The 15770-nt window shown below is 43.0% G+C and overlaps 1 protein-coding gene across 1 annotated transcript in view; it reads left to right on the top strand.

Annotated features, from left to right (window-relative positions):
* Positions 1-15770, top strand: part of TARBP1 (tRNA guanosine 2 -O-methyltransferase TARBP1) — a 96268-nt gene that overhangs the window by 40849 nt on the left and 39649 nt on the right. The window contains exons 14-20 of the mRNA XM_040464911.1: positions 2231-2328; positions 6043-6204; positions 12099-12286; positions 12718-12979; positions 13104-13292; positions 14602-14792; positions 15205-15276. Of these exons, the coding sequence (XP_040320845.1) occupies positions 2231-2328; positions 6043-6204; positions 12099-12286; positions 12718-12979; positions 13104-13292; positions 14602-14792; positions 15205-15276 (1162 nt within the window). The remainder of the gene's footprint in view (positions 1-2230; positions 2329-6042; positions 6205-12098; positions 12287-12717; positions 12980-13103; positions 13293-14601; positions 14793-15204; positions 15277-15770) is intronic.

Here is a 15770-nt window from a genome sequence, read left to right on the forward strand (position 1 = left end):
CTCTACTCTGAAGTCTCGTTTGCCTGGTAGTGATATAACCACTCCTACTTCCTTCGGATTAGAATTTGCATAGTATTATTCCCTGGCTTTTTTACTTTTATTCTATTCACATCCTTAGATTTGAAGTGAATTTCTTACCGACAGCATATGTCATGATTTTTTAGCCATTCTGACACTGTCTTTTAGTTGGTGTAGACTATTCGCATTTAATGTAATTACATATATGTTTGGGTTTAGGTCTGTCATTTTATTTTTTGTGTTCTGCTTATTCCCGTTTTTCATTTCTGTCTTTCCCTCTTTTGGCTTGTTTTGGGCAGTTTGAACATTACTTCATATTCCATTTTAATTTACCCATTGTGTTTTTTACTAAACATCTAAAGCTTTGTGTGTGTGTTTGTGTGTGATTGCTATAGGGATTACAGTGTGCATACCTAACAGTCTGTTTAGAATTAATGTTTTACTGCTTGAAATGAATGTAGAAACTTGACCACCTTCTGGACTCCCTTTGCCCCTTTCTCCCCCACGTATTATAGTTGTCTTCTATCTGCATTTACTGAAAACTACCAGACAATGTTAGAATTTTTGCTTTTAACCATCAAAGAGATTTTAAAGATTTCAAGAGAGTGGCCTATTGTATTTACCTAGATGTTTGTGGTTTCCTTTGCTTTTCTTTCATCCCTGATGCCTCGTGTTTTCCTGGGGCATCATATACTTTGTGTTTGAAAAACAGCTTTTAGCATTTCTTTTGGAACAGGTTTGCTGCCAGTGAATTCTTAGTTTTTTTTCATCTGAGAGTGTCTTTATTTCACCTTTTGAGGAATATTTTACTGGATATAAAATTCTGGTTTGACGGGTCTTTTCTTTCAGCAATTTAAAAATACTGCATTTGCTTCTGGCTGCCATTAGAATTCTCTGGTAATTCCAAGTGTTCTTTGTGTAGGTAATAACAGTTTTTCTCTGCTTTCAAGGTTGTTTCTTTGTCTTTAGCTTTCAGCAGTTTGGTTATACTCTATCATATTGCATATGATTTATTTTATTTTGTTGGTCTGTTTTCAAGTTCACAAAGTCTTTTTTCTTGCATCTCCTTTCTGTTATTGTTCCCATCCAGTGAGTTTTTAAAATTACAGTAATTGTACTTTTCAACTACAAAATCCCTATGTGGTTTTTGTGTATATCTTATATTTCTTTGCTGAGACTTTCTATTTTCCCATATGTTTCCAGAGGGTGTGTTGATTGATTGTTGAAGCATTTTATCATTAGCCGCTTGGGAGTCTTTGTCAGATTATTCTAGAGTCTGCATCATCTTGTTGGCTTTTGTAGATTGTCTTTTCCCTCGTGGGGTAGGAACTTCCTGATGCTTCATGTGCCCTCTTGTTTTGGATCGTATCCTAGAGATTTTGAATACCGTGTTATGAGACTCTGGGTCTTGTTTACATCCTGTGGAGAACGTTGATATTCTTGTGTCGACGACAATCAGCTTCAGGTTCAGCCCCAGTTCCTGATGTCCCATCTTCTGTGCGCGTTCGTTCTGCTGTCACTTTTGTTTTCCGATCCTTTGTGGTGTGGTCTTGACCTTGACATGTGATCCTCCCAGTGGCCAGTCTGGGACGTGGGCAGCTGTCTCTCTGTTAGTTGAGTTCCAAAAGTCTTTGGGATGCTGCTTAGTAGCCGGTCCATGCAGGGCAGCTCGGGGGGAGCCCAGCAGTTCACAGACCACTTTCTGGGGCCATTTTCCTGAGTACCTCTCTCTCAGGAATCTCCTAAGGACTCATTGTCTGCTCCTCTGGGGTTCCCCCCTTTTCATTCTCTGATTAGAAAGCTGGAGCCCATCAGGCTGCCTGCTTTCTTGACTGCTCCTGCACGTGGTTCCAGTCTGCAGGAAGACCAAGGTCACTGTGTTTGGTGTTACTGCTTTCTGAATCCTCCCACTACTTTTTACCTTGTAGAGTCTCCACATAGCTGCTCAGTTATTCGGTCTGGGTTTTATAGTGAGAGAGGCTGGTGTGTCCCTGTTCCATCTTATCCAGAACTAAAACTCCTAAATGAATTTTAAGGTGAATTATAGATTTCCCCATAATACTAATGACTGTTGTTTTATTGGAATTCAGTTTTGGTTAGTGATTCACTCACGTGCTTAACATAGATGTACTTTTACTAGAAAATCTGGCATTTTTTTTGTACCGAGGAACTTACATCTGTCGTTCAGTTGCATGCTTTTTTTCCTGTACAGATGAGGTGTTTACTCTTCTTCAGAACTTTGTCATGTCTACTGCAGAGAGCATTTCTGAATTTATTCTCCGACGGCTTACCATGAATGAACTGAGCAGTGTAAGTATTCCTAGGAGTCACTTTTCATTCTTTTCGTCAATATTTGAGTGATTACTTACTGGCAGTCACTGTATTAAATTGAGAAAATTAATGTGATATTTTCTGGAGAAGACACCTTAGGAAGCAGAAAAAAACACAAGCTTCGGAGTCTCCTCCTTACTTTCATTCCATCTGAGTCATAACCAAGTCCTTGGGAAAGTTATGTAGCTTTTCTGAGCCTTAGTTTCCTCATCTGCAAGATGGAGATAATACGTCTACTTCCCAGGGGCTAGGGAGTTTTGCATGGTGTAATATATCTGGAATATTTAGCATATTCGATGTGTATTTGGTCGTAGGATCGAGAGATTCTGATTTGGGATGTTTGGGGTGGGACCAGGTAATAGTACATGTATGTTTCCAAAGCTCTGCAAGTGATTCTGAAACACAGAGTGGAAAGCAGTCAGTTCTGAGGTAAGTGTCCTCCTTACCTGCTCTGTCTCTATTCTCCACAGACTGTTCCTTCTAGGACAGCTGAGAAAAATAACACCTGAAACTAATATAACACTGTATGTTAACTATGCTGGAATTTAAAAAAAAGAAAGAAATTTCCCTTTTTCTTCAAGAATATTTTGAAAATGCCAATTCATGTAGGAATGCTTATTCTTAATTTTTTTTTTTTTTTGGTTGAAATCTCTAGGGACAAATGTTAAAGGTTTAGAATCAATAGATTGTGAACAAAGTGTGAAAATATGCTTATTTCACCTTTTTTTAGAATACTCACTTAAGTACATTTGAAAGCCTTATGAGCAAGTGTGAAAATACAAAAAAGGCATGTTTTATGCTGCAAGACCTGAATTGTTACGACAGGAAGGCAAAGATATATGGAGAAAAAGCCCGTTGGAGTGGGGTGGTGGGGGGGTGTTTAGCTTTCTTCTTATTAAGCAGTTGCTCATAGTGGCATTGCTACACATATGTTCTGAAGAAGGCGGTTCATAAAGAAGTAACTCTTTGGGTTTGTTTTGCGTCAGTATCACTTTATTACCACCAGTATTACATTATCTTTCCATTAGGGAAATTTTCAGACATACACAAAAGAAGTATAATGAGCCTCCATGTACCTTTACAGAACATAACTGTTTTGGTTTGTTTGGAATTTAAAGCTAAAAATAGCTTTAAAAGGGGAAGGACTAGGGGCGCCTAGGTGGCTCAGTTGGTTAAGCATCAGACTCTTGATTTCCACTCAGGTCATGATCTTGTGGTTTCATGAGTTCAAGCCCTAAGTCGGGCTCTGGGCTGTCAGCACAAAGCCCACTTGGGATATTCTCTCTCTCTCTCTCTCTCTCTCTCTCTTTTGCTCTCGCGGTCTCTCTTGCTCTCTCTGCCCCTCCCCCACTTGCATTGTCTCTGTCTCTCAGAATAAACAAACTTTTAAAAGAAAAAGGGGGAAGGATTAATGTGATTTTATTTAACAACCAGCTTTCAGGGAAAAAAAAAGACAGGTTCGTAGTATCGTATCAGTTTCCATGGCTGATTTCAAGTTGCCTACGTGAGGCCGTGGAATCGGAGCGAGGGAGGACCCTCGCTCGGCTGCAGGCTGCTCCGGCACACTGCCCCCCCCCCCAGGGGCACTGCATCCCCCCGGGGAACACTGCATCCCCCCAACATGGGACCAACAGCTGCCACACCTGAACCCATCTCCCGCCTTCCCGGGTTCCTGTAGAGCATAGCAGTCTGCACCGTTCCATCCGTTCAAGAACCTTACGGTTGTCCATCCCCTCTTTCCCTCCCTCCCTCTCCCTCTCTCCCCTCCCTCCCTCTCTCCTTTCTCTCTCCCTGCCCTCCCTTCTCTCTCCCCTCCCTCCCTCGTCTCTCTGTCTCTCTGTCTCTCTCTGTCTCTGTCTCGTATTTTCAGCCTCTCCTTGTCTCTTGGATTTTTTTTCATGAGCATTGAAACAACTTAAGAGCCCCTCACCTTAAAGACCCTCTCAATTCCATGGTCCCTTCAGTGTTCCTCTCTTCGTCAGCTTGTTTATAAACACACCCTGCCACTCCGTTCTCTGATTTCTGCCTCTTCTGTCACGCGGAAACAGCTGTCTCTAAAGTTGTCATAAACCAAATGGGTGCTTTTCAAGTCCTAGTTTCCTTGACTCCTCAGCCCTGCTGGACACATCAACCACTCCCCACTGGAAACACCAGTCGTCCTCAGCGTCTGTGACACCTTCCTGTCCTGGTTGTGGCCCCATCGCTCTGCCGTCACCCCCACTTCTGTTTGAACGTCCGTTCTCTACTACATAGACTTGAACGTCAGCACTTTTAGTGTTTTTTGTTTTGTTCTGTTTTGTTTTGAGAGAGAGAGAGAGAGAGAGAGAGAGCGAGCACGAGTGGGGGAGGGGCAGAGAGAGAGACACACACACACACAGAATCCGAAGCAGGCTCCAGGCTCTGAGCTGTCAGCACAGAGCCCGACACAGGGCTTGAACTTGTGAACCATGAGATCATGACCTGAGCTGAAGTCGGATGCTCAACCCACTGAGCCACCCTGGCACCCCGAACGTCGGCGCTTTTGTAAGGGTGGCCCGGGCCCTTATTTTCTCACGCTCCTCTGTTGAGGGAGGCCCTCTAGGCTGCACCCCCAGCTTTGGTGGTGCCAGGGACCCTACCTCTCCGTCTTCACCGCCGGCTGCTTTCCCCAGCCTACCGCCCCGTCAGCCTAGCGCTCTTTGATGGCCCAGTTGCATCTGTCACACTTCAGCCATTCAGAACTGAAGCCCTCACCGTTCCCTCCTCAGTGAATGTACCACCATCCGGCCAGTTTCTGTAGCCTCTCATTTAAGAATCCTCCCTGGCACTCTGTCTGTCAGTCTCACCCCAGTGTCCGGTCTCCACCAGCTCCTGCAGCTGCTCCTTCCTGTCTGCCCGGGGGCCCGGCCCTTGGAGTGCCTCACATGGTGGCTGCTCAGTAAAAACTGATTAAATGGATGAATTCTGTGCTTCCTGGTGTGGTGGAAGGCCTCCGAGGATATCATCCGTAATGAGCACGGTAGTAATCATCAGGGCCACCATTCGGGGCTCGTCCACTTAGCATACTTTCAGTTCTTTCAGAACCCCTGTGACGGGTGGACGTTACCCTCCGCATTTTGTGGATGAGGGATCAGGTCTGCGGAGGTTAGGTCACAGAGCCGGTGGGTGGTAGAGCTGGACTGAAGCACGTGTCTACAAGTCTCAGATACAAGGCGTTCAGTTCCGCCTCTCCTACACACCAGCCCTGAGATGCTGGGTGAGCCGTGTGTCCTCTCTGAAACTTAGTCATCGTCTTAGGGAGGTGGGACCGCAGCCTTCCTAGTAAGAACAGAGTGTCGCAATCTGCCTGAAACAAAGGCAGTTTCCTTGTTCTAATTGTTACTATTTATGACGTGTTGGCCCTGGGACGCAAGAGTTGGCAGGACATAGTCTCTGCCTTCCAGGGTCTCGTGATCAGAGCGCCAGCAAGAGGAGTAAATGGTGACGTGTGCTGCAGTTGCGTTAAGTGCAGTCGCTGTGTCAGCACAGGGAAGGAAGTCTTCAGCTCTGCACGGGGAGATTATGGAGGGCCTCTTGGAGGAGATGGCTTGTTTTCTCTTATTAATATCTTGTTTTACTGCGTTTAAATAAGGTAATTTGTTTTCTGTCTGAACTCTCACAGGTTGATGAAAACCACGAGCCCTGCGTGTTAACGTGTTTTGTTGTCTGTCTTAGGTTTCCGATCTGGATCGTTGCCATTTATACCTGATGGTATTAACTGAGCTTATAAATCTCCATTTGAAGGTTGGGTGGAAACGAGGCAACCCCATTTGGAGAGTTATTTCTCCTTTGAAAAATGCATCCATTCGGCATCTTCAAGAGATGGACCATGGACAGGTAATCCTTGATTCAAGGTGTATAATTCGGTTGAATGAGGCGTACGTAGAATACGTATTTGATTATCATACAATATTCTGACATGAAAAGTGTCTGCTGACATTTAACTTTAACATAGTATCCTTTGTTCATAATGTTTGATGAAGACTGGGACTCCTATCCTAATATTAGGTGTATAACAAAGGCGTGGTGACTTCAGTCTTAAGACCATTTAGATACAGATTGTGGATTTGCACTGAGTCTTTGCCTCCATACCAACCAGTAAGGGACACGTTAATGTGTCTAAATGTATACAATATATGGTTTGTGACATATAACATACATGATATCTGATATATGACATATAATGTGTACCAACACATCCAGCATCCCCCATCCTTGCCTCTCGACCTCATTGTCTGCCCTGGTCTTACACTGTTTCCCCTCTACTCCTCCCCCAACCAGTACCATTTTGCTGTAGTGACGCTAGGCCACCTCGTAGAGCTTCACGGACGACAAGCACATGCCACATCCTTCCCCATCTAGGCTTTCCGTCCGCTCCTAACACTGACAATGCTTGTCAGTAATCTGCTCGGTCCTTATAGGGCCCAACTTGGGTCAGTGACTCATTTATTTACCTATTCTTTATGCCTCCATTGTAGTATTTGTCTTTCTTGTTTTTGGAATAACTTATGTGTATGTGTATTTTCCTCTAGATTTTAGTAGCTATAAGCTTTTCTTAAACATGGCATAAAACTGATTCAATTTCTTCGCTGGTTATGGGTCTGTTCAAGCTTTTCTATTTGTTCCTGTTTGAGTTTTGGAAGTGTGTGGGTGTTTAGGAATTTGTCCATTTCTTCCAGGTTGTCCAGTTTGTTGGCATATAATTTTTCATAGTATTCCCTGATAATTGCTTGTATTTCTGAGGGATTGGTTGTAATAATCCCATTTTCATTCATGATTTTATCTATTTGGGTCATCTCCCTTTTCTTTTTGAGAAGCCTGGCTAGAGGCTTATCAATTTTGTTTATTTTTTCAAAAAACCAACTCTTGGTTTCATTGATCTGCTCTACAGTTTTTTAGATTCTATATTGTTTATTTCTGCTCTGATCATTATTATTTCTCTGCTTCTGCTGGGTTTGGGGTGTTTTTGCTGTCGTGCTTCTGTTTCCTTTAGGTGTGCTGTTAGATTTTGTATTTGGGATTTTTCTTATATCTTGAGATAGGCCTGGATTGCAATGTATCTTCCTCTCAGGACTGCCTTTGCTGCATCCCAAAGCATTTGGATTGTTGTATTTTCATTTTCATTTGTTTCCATATATTTTTTAATTTCTTCTCTAATTGCCTGGTTGACCCATTCATTCTTTAGTAGGGTGTTCTTTAACCTCCATGCTTTTGGAGGTTTTTCAGACTTTTTCTTGTGGTTGATTTCAAGCTTCATCGCATTGTGGTCTGAAAGTATGCATGGTATGATCTCAATTCTTGTATACTTATGAAGGGCTGTTTTGTGACCCAGTATGTGATCTATCTTGGAGAAGGTTCCATGTGCACTCGAGAAGAAAGTATATTCTGTTGCTTTGGGATGCAGAGTTCTGAATATATCAAGTCCATCTGATCCAGTGTATCATTCAGGGCCCTTGTTTCTTTATTGATCCTGTGTCTAGATGATCTATCCAATGTTGTAAGTGGAGTATTAAAGTCCCCTGCAATTACCATATTCTTATCAGTCCAGGACCAGATGGCTTCCCAGGGGAATTCTACCAGACATTTAAAGCAGAGATAATACCTATCCTTCTCAAGCTATTCCAAAAAATAGAAAGGGAAGGAAAACTTCCAGACTTATTCTATGAAGCCAGCATTACTTTGATTCCTAAACCAGAGACCCAGTAAAAAAAGAGAATATCCCTGGCCAATATCCCTGATGAATATGGATGCAAAAATTCTCAATAAGATACCAGCAAATCGAATTCAAAAGCGTATAAAAAGAATCATTCACCATGATCAAGTGGGATTCATTCCTGGGCTGCAGGGCTGGTTCAACATTCACAAATCGATCAATGTGATACATCACATTAATAAAAGAAAAGATAAGAACCATATGATCCTGTCAATCGATGCAGAAAAAGCATTTGACAAAATTCAGCATCCTTTCTTAATAAAAACGCTCGAGAAAGTCGGGATAGAAGGAACATACTTAAACATCATAAGTAGGCATTATGAAAAGCCCACAGCTAATATCATCCTCAACGGGGAAAAACTGAGAGCTTGCTCCCTGAGATCAGGAACACGACAGGGATGTCCACTCTCACCGCTGTTGTTTAACATAGTGTTGAAGGTTCTAGCATCAGCAATCAGACAACAAAAGGAAATCAAAGGCATCAAAATTGGCAAAGGTGAAGTTAAGCTTTCACTTTTTGCAGATGACATGATATTATACATGGAAAACCCGACAGACTCCACCAAAAGTCTGCTAGGCCTGATACATGAATTCAGCAAAGTCGCAGGATACAAAATCAACGTACAGAAATCAGTTGCATTCTTATACACTAACAATGAAGCAATAGAAAGACAAAGAAACTGATCCCATTCACAATTGCACCAAGAATCCTAAAATACCTAGGAATAAACCTGACCAAAGATGTAAAAGATCTGTATGGTGAAAACTATAGAAAGCTTATGAGGGAAATTGAAGAAGATATAAAGAAATGGAAAAACATTCCATGCTCATGGATTGGAAGAATAAATATTGTTAAAATGTCAATACTACCCAAAGCTATCTACATTTTCAGTGCAATCCCAATCAAAATTCCACCAGCATTCTTCTCGAAGCTAGAGCAAGCAATCCTAAAATTCATATGGAACCACAAAAGGCCCCGAATAGCCAAAGTAATTTTGAAGAAGAAGACCAAAGCAGGAAGCATCATAATCCCAGACCTTAGCCTCTACTACAAAGCTGTAACCATCAAGACAGCATGGTATTGGCACAAAAACAGACACATAGACCAATGGAATAGAATAGAAACCCCAGAACTAGACCCACAAACGTATGGCCAACTAATCTTTGACAAAGCAGGAAAGAATATCTAGTGGAAAAAAGACAGTCTCTTTAACAAATGGGCTGGGAGAACTGGACAGCAACATGCAGAACGATGAAACTAGACTACTTTCTCACACCATTCACAAAAATAAACTCAAAATGGATAAAGGACCTGAATGTGAGACAGGAAACCATCAAAACCTTAGAGGAGAAAGCAGGAAAAGACCTCTCTGACCTCAGCCGCAGCAATTTCTTACTTGACACATCCCCAAAGGCAAGGGAATTAAAAGCAAAAATGAACTGTTGGGTCCTCATGAAGATAAAAAGCTTCTGCACAGCAAAGGAAACAATCAACAAAACTGAAAGGCAACCAACGGAATGGGAAAAGATATTTGCAAATGACATATCGGACAAAGGGCTAGTATCCAAAATCTATAAAGAGCTCACCAAACTCCACACCCGAGAAACAAATAATCCAGTCAAGAAATGGGCAGAAAACATGAATAGACACTTCTCTAAAGAAGACATCCAGATGGCCAACAGGCACATGAAAAGATGCTCAACGTCGCTCCTCATCAGGGAAATACAAATCAAAACCACACTCAGATATCCCCTCACGCCTGTCAGAGTGGCTAAAATGAACAAAACAGGAGACTATAGATGCTGGAGAGGATGTGGAGAAACGGGAACCCTCTTGCACTGTTGGTGGGAATGCAAACTGGTACAGCCGCTCTGGAAAACAGTGTGGAGATTCCTCAAAAAATTAAAAATAGACCTACCCTATGACCCAGCAGTAGCACTTGCTAGGAATTTACCCAAGGGATATGGAAGTGCTGATGCATAGGGGCACATGTACCCCAATGTTTATAGCAGCATTTTCAACAATAGCCAAATGATGGAAAGAGCCTAAATGTCCATCAACGGATGAATGGATACCGAAATTGTGGTTTATATACACAATGGAGTACTACGTGGCAATGAGAAAGAATGAAATATGGCCCTTTGTAGCAACATGGATGGAACTGGAGAGTGTTATGCTAAGTGAAATAAGCCATACAGAGAAAGACAGATACCAATGGTTTCACTCCTATGTGGATCCTGAGAAACTTAACAGAAGACCATGGGGGAGGGGAAGAAAAAAAAAAATGGTTAGAGAGGGAGGGAGCCAAAACATAAGAGACTCCTAAAAACTGAGAACAAACTGAGGGTTTATGGGAGATGGGAGGGAGGGGTGGGTGGATGATGGGTTTGAGGGCACCTGTTGGGATGAGCACTGAGTGTTGTATGGGAACCAATTTGACAATCAATTTCATAAAAAAAAAAAAAACCAAAACAACATGGCATAAAAAGGCGTAGTGGTTATGAGCACAGGCTTTGGGGTTAGACTTCCTAGGTGTGGATCCTGTGTTTAACCTTGTTAGCTGTGTGACCTTGAGGAAGTTACTTAACGTCTCTGTGCCTCATTTACCACCACTGCAAAATGAGGGTTGATCATGAGAGTTAAAGTGAGCTCATACATGCTACGACTTTTGAACTGCAAAATGAGGGTTGATCATGAGAGTTAAAGTGAGCTCATACATGCTACGACTTTTGAACAGCGTCTGGCACACGGAACGTCCAGGCTGCTAATTAAAACAGAGAATGTACATGATTGCTTTAATAATGTAGTTTTTAAAGTTGTTTTTAGGAACTGTCCCGAAAGAAAATGATAAGGAAGCCTGATTAGTACTTCAGCATCCTGTCCAGTATGTATTAATGCATTTGCGCCGTGAGAGGACTTTGTGAGCTTTGAATGTAGACCAAAATCATGAACCCTATCACAGTGATTCTTATGGCTTGTTTTAGTAATTCACTGAATTATGTTAACAGGGACCATACTGACTACAAGTAACACTGAATTTTACTTCTTGTGGTGACAGTGTCGCTACGCACAATTTATCCGTAGAGATAGTGGATTTATTTTATGGGGGGTTGGTGGGGGAGGGACGGAATGAGTAGCAGAGAGGTCCTCTCGGGCTGGTAGTATTGGGGAGCCCTCTTTCAGACTCTCGATGCAGCTGTTTTCCGTATGTTGGGTTCTGGCCTGTACTCCTGGCTTCGGTGGTGGTGGTGGTAATGGGTTTCCCATCTCAGTGCAACGCCAGGCTGTGTTGGTTTCCTTCCTTTGCGCTCCTGCCCGTAGAGCATCAAGCGCTACCCGTGAAATCCTCCCATCTGTTTAACCGTCACAGTAACACTGAAGGGTGGATTCTATTATTGTCCCCATTTTACAGGTGAGAAAGCTAAGGTGCGCCGTGTCCACAGGCAAACCGGTATCGAGTTCAGAGCCGGGATTCAGACCTCTTCCCGGTGGTTCATGAGTAGCTCCTGGTCGCGGTGCTGTGTCCCCTCTCCCGAGGCAGCTAACAGCTGAGCGGAGGAATTATTTGCATGTACGCCTGGAGCCTTGTTTCCCTTCACACACTCCGGCCAGACAGTGAAAGCGAGACTCCCCCGTAAAAATGTGTCCGAATGCGTACGTGGGTAGGAAAAAGATGGAGAAGTGCTGCTTCACGTATACTCGCGAGGTCTGTGTGCGGCTCATCCGTCATGGGACTGCTTCCAGGGACCCACCCCCCAAATCGAAGCGATCCAGTTGTCTTCTTAGTCGGAACTGCTGAATTTTTATTGCCACCTTACATTTGTCCACCGCCCATCTGTACGGAAGTGGCGAAGCGAATGAACCTGACGTGCGGTGTCGGGTTCCCTCTTGGTCTCACTGATGGGCGGTCGCCGGGAGGGGGGCGGGAGGGTGTGAGGGGTCCGTAGGCTGGGCTCTCGGGTCCTGCCTGGGTGGGAGTGGCCCACGTGAAATAAGATTGTTCCGTTTCCCCCTCAGGAGCCCACGCTGGGCACGCAGGTCCAGAGGGTCATTAGCATGGCTGCCTTGGCCACGGTGTGTGAGGCCACCGACCGGACGCCGGAACTGCAGCTCGGCTCTCTGGAGGCTGGGCCCACGGAGAGGTTCCTCTCCGCTCTCCCGCTCAATCACACGCTGCAGAAGCCCCACGCAGAGGAGGAGAGCAGGTAGGTGTGTGTACCCTGGAGGACAGCTTCTACACGAAGGGCGTCTTTGTGCTCACGTTCACAGTTTCAGTTTTGTTTTTAGTCGTTGAGATAATGAGCGATGGCCCAACCTTGTTTATCGGGGATGGGACTTTGGCGATGAGGCTGCGTTCAGGATGAGCCCGTGTTCTCGCGTTACTCGTCTCTGTTACCGGAAACCCCCTGACCCGACTGCACGCGGTTCTCGGCGAATCCCCTTAAAGTGAATGAAAACACCTACCTTCAGAGTTAGAAAACTGAGGTTTATGTGGTTCCCTTGCTTTTCGGTAGACGGGCTATTTAATAATGACTGTTGAATTTCTCCCCGCCCCGTGAGGATAGTGCACTACATGCAGAAGAAGCCGGCACAGACTGGCGGAGGCCTGGGGCAGTGACTTGATCTTTTGTTTCAGTCTTTGCGAAGAATCGTCGTCTTCCCAAGGATGGGGGAAAATAGTTGCACAATATATCCATGATCAGTGGGTCTGCCTCTCTTTCTTGCTGAAGAAATATCACACCCTGATACCAACCTCAGAGGGTGAAATTCTGGAACCCATCCTACCTGCCGTCCAAATGCCAGTAAGGACCCTGCAGGCCGCTCTCGAAGCCCTCACGGTCCTGCCTTCGGATCAGGTCCTGCCTGTGTTCCACTGCATGAAAATTTTGGTTCCCAAGGTGAGAGAAAGTGAGACCTGAAGTGAAGAATAACTACAGAACAGAGATCAGTTTCTGAAATTAAGAGATAATTATGTATTTCTTTTTTTTCTTTCTTTCTTTTTTTTTTTTTTTTTCCTACCAGCTTTTGACCTCCTCTGAATCACTCTGTGTGGAGTCCTTTGACATGGCTTGGAAAATTATATCTGCTTTAAGCAACACTCAGCTGATATTCTGGTCTAATTTAAAAGCTTTCGTTCAATTTGTTTTTGATACCAAAGTTCTTACCACTGCTGCAAAAATCAAGGGCCAGGCATACTTCAAAATAAAAGAGGTAACTTTTTTTTACATTGGGGTAAAAATGCATAATGTAAAATGTACCATCTTGCATTTTTCGAGTTCAGTAGAGTTAAGTATGGTCATGTTGTAACAGGTCTCCAGAACTTTTTGAACTTGAACTGCAACTCTGTACTCATTAAACAGCTCCCCTTCTGTCCCTCCCCCGGCAACCACCGTTCTACTTTCTGTTTCTATGAATTTGACTACTTTAGGTTAAAAGGAGGTAACTTTTTGTTTTTTTAATTTGTGTGACCTGTAGCACGTGAGGAAGAAGAGAGTTCTTTTTGTGATTACGTATTAGATTTGCTGTTATGTATTCATTCAGTCAGTATGCATTTTGAACCTTCTTCAGTGTCATGAGTAAGAACAGAACCTGTTAAATGGAAGAGATGTGCGAAAGGGTAGCCTGTGAACCACACGTGCCACAGAAACTTAGATTCATATAATGCTTAAGAAGGTTTTTTAATTAGTTGCCAACTTTTAAGAATTAGGCAATTTGCATGAACGTCTGTGTTTCCCTTCTCATGGAATGCTGGAGAATCGGATGACCTGGCCACTCCTAGGAGCTGCCCGTCCAGATAGGGCACGCCCCTTGCGTTTCTGCACAACCAGTCCTTGACCATCCTGGAGACCAACGGCAGACGGCAGGTGCCCTCTGTCACCACATTTATGCTGTTGCTTTTCTTGTATAAAGGAACAATTCTCTGAATATAACCGTAATCAAAAGGTCTTCCTGGTTCCTGAAGGCATTGGCGTTTCCAACCACTGATACACGGTAGGGGACGTATCGTGGCGGAAGGACGTCATGTCTAGGAACTCGTGTGGACCTTGTTATCCAGAGGGGGAAATGGAAAATGAAGTCCTTTTATGATGCTGCTGTCCCTGCACTGCTTCTCTGTCCTTGCCTGTCCCACAGCACACACCTAGAGACCAGGGTATTTGCTGCCTCAGAGAAGGGAGGGAGGCGGTGACAATGCAAAGGAAACTGAAAATATAAAGGGTGAGAGATTTTTCTCCCTTCCATTCTATTACTTTGGGCAGTTTTTTCTTTTGGAGAGTCTAGAGAGAATATCACTATCCGTGAAATTGCATTTAGTTTTATTACCGAGGAATGAAAAATAAGCATTCTGTGATTATCAATCATCTTGGAAAACTTTTAACGATAAAGAATTTTTAACTTTTTATCCTCTATGGTTAGGTTGAAACTGTCATTGGAAGCCATCAAACAAGTTGTTTTAGCAACACTTTTTTTTTTTTAACCTAAATGGATCAAAGAATAAAATGACCATTGTATTTCATTCCAGATTATGTACAAGATAATTGAAATGTCTGCTATAAAAACTGGAGTCTTCAATACACTGATAAGTTATTGCTGCAAATCTTGGATAGTTTCTGCTTCAAATGTGTCCCAAGTGTCTTTATCAACTGCTAAAAATTACAGCGAACTTGTCCTTGAGGCCTGTATATTTGGAACTGTGTTTAGGCGTGATCAAAGGTAAAAGATACCATTTTCAGCCTGTCTTCATTTCTATTAAGTACCTACTTGAGTAGGATTATGTCTTTATTTTGAGGGCTTTCAAATTTTTATTTTATTTATTTTTTAAGTTTATTTTCAGAGAGTGAGAGAGTGGGGGAGGGGCAGAGAGAGAGAGAGAGAGAGAGAGAGAATCTCAAGCAGGCTCCACACTGTTAACATGGAGCCTGATGTGGGACTCGAACTCATGAACCGTGAGATCATGACCTGAGCTAAAGTCAAGAGTTAGATGCTCAACTGACGGAGCCACCCAGGTGCCCCTACTTTGAGGCTTTCAGTTAGACAGATATAAAGTATTAGTTAACTTTAAATTTGGGGTTTTAATATTTTCCTGTCTAAAACCTGTTCTTTGTCAAATATTTTTTATGGGAAGACTTATTCAGGATGTGCAGACCTACATAGAAAATCTTGGCCATGATTGTGCAGCCAACACTGTTATAGAAAAGTAAGTATGGTGGATTTTCCATATCTTGATATAAATGGAATATTCAAAATTTAACATCAGATGAGAGATCCTGTGTTTGTTACATTTAATAAGTGTTTCCCAGTGATATCTATAAGATAGTGAAAGAGCCTTCAAAAGCATGTTAGAAATTACATTCCCTGGCTAATATATTTTCTCTAGAGGTAAAACTTTTTACTAAAATTTGATAAGCTCAAAAAATGTTTTGAAGATGAAGAAAAAGTGAGAAGAAATTATAGCAAATGACATCGGAAGACATCTTTTTACAATGTTATCACATTCTTTTATATTTATTTATTTATTTTTTTAATGTTTATTTTTGAGAGAATCAGAGCATGAGCGGGGGTGGGACAAACAGAAGGAGACACAGAATCTGAAGCAGGCTCCAGGCTCTGAGTTGCCAGCACAGAGCCCGATGCAGGGCTTGAACCCACGAACCATGAGATCATGACCTGAGCCGTAGTCGGATGCTTAAC

The sequence above is a fragment of the Herpailurus yagouaroundi genome, unplaced genomic scaffold, assembly GCF_014898765.1.
Source record: "Herpailurus yagouaroundi ecotype Mexico unplaced genomic scaffold, PumYag 530, whole genome shotgun sequence".
Classification (NCBI taxonomy): Eukaryota; Metazoa; Chordata; class Mammalia; order Carnivora; family Felidae; genus Herpailurus; species Herpailurus yagouaroundi.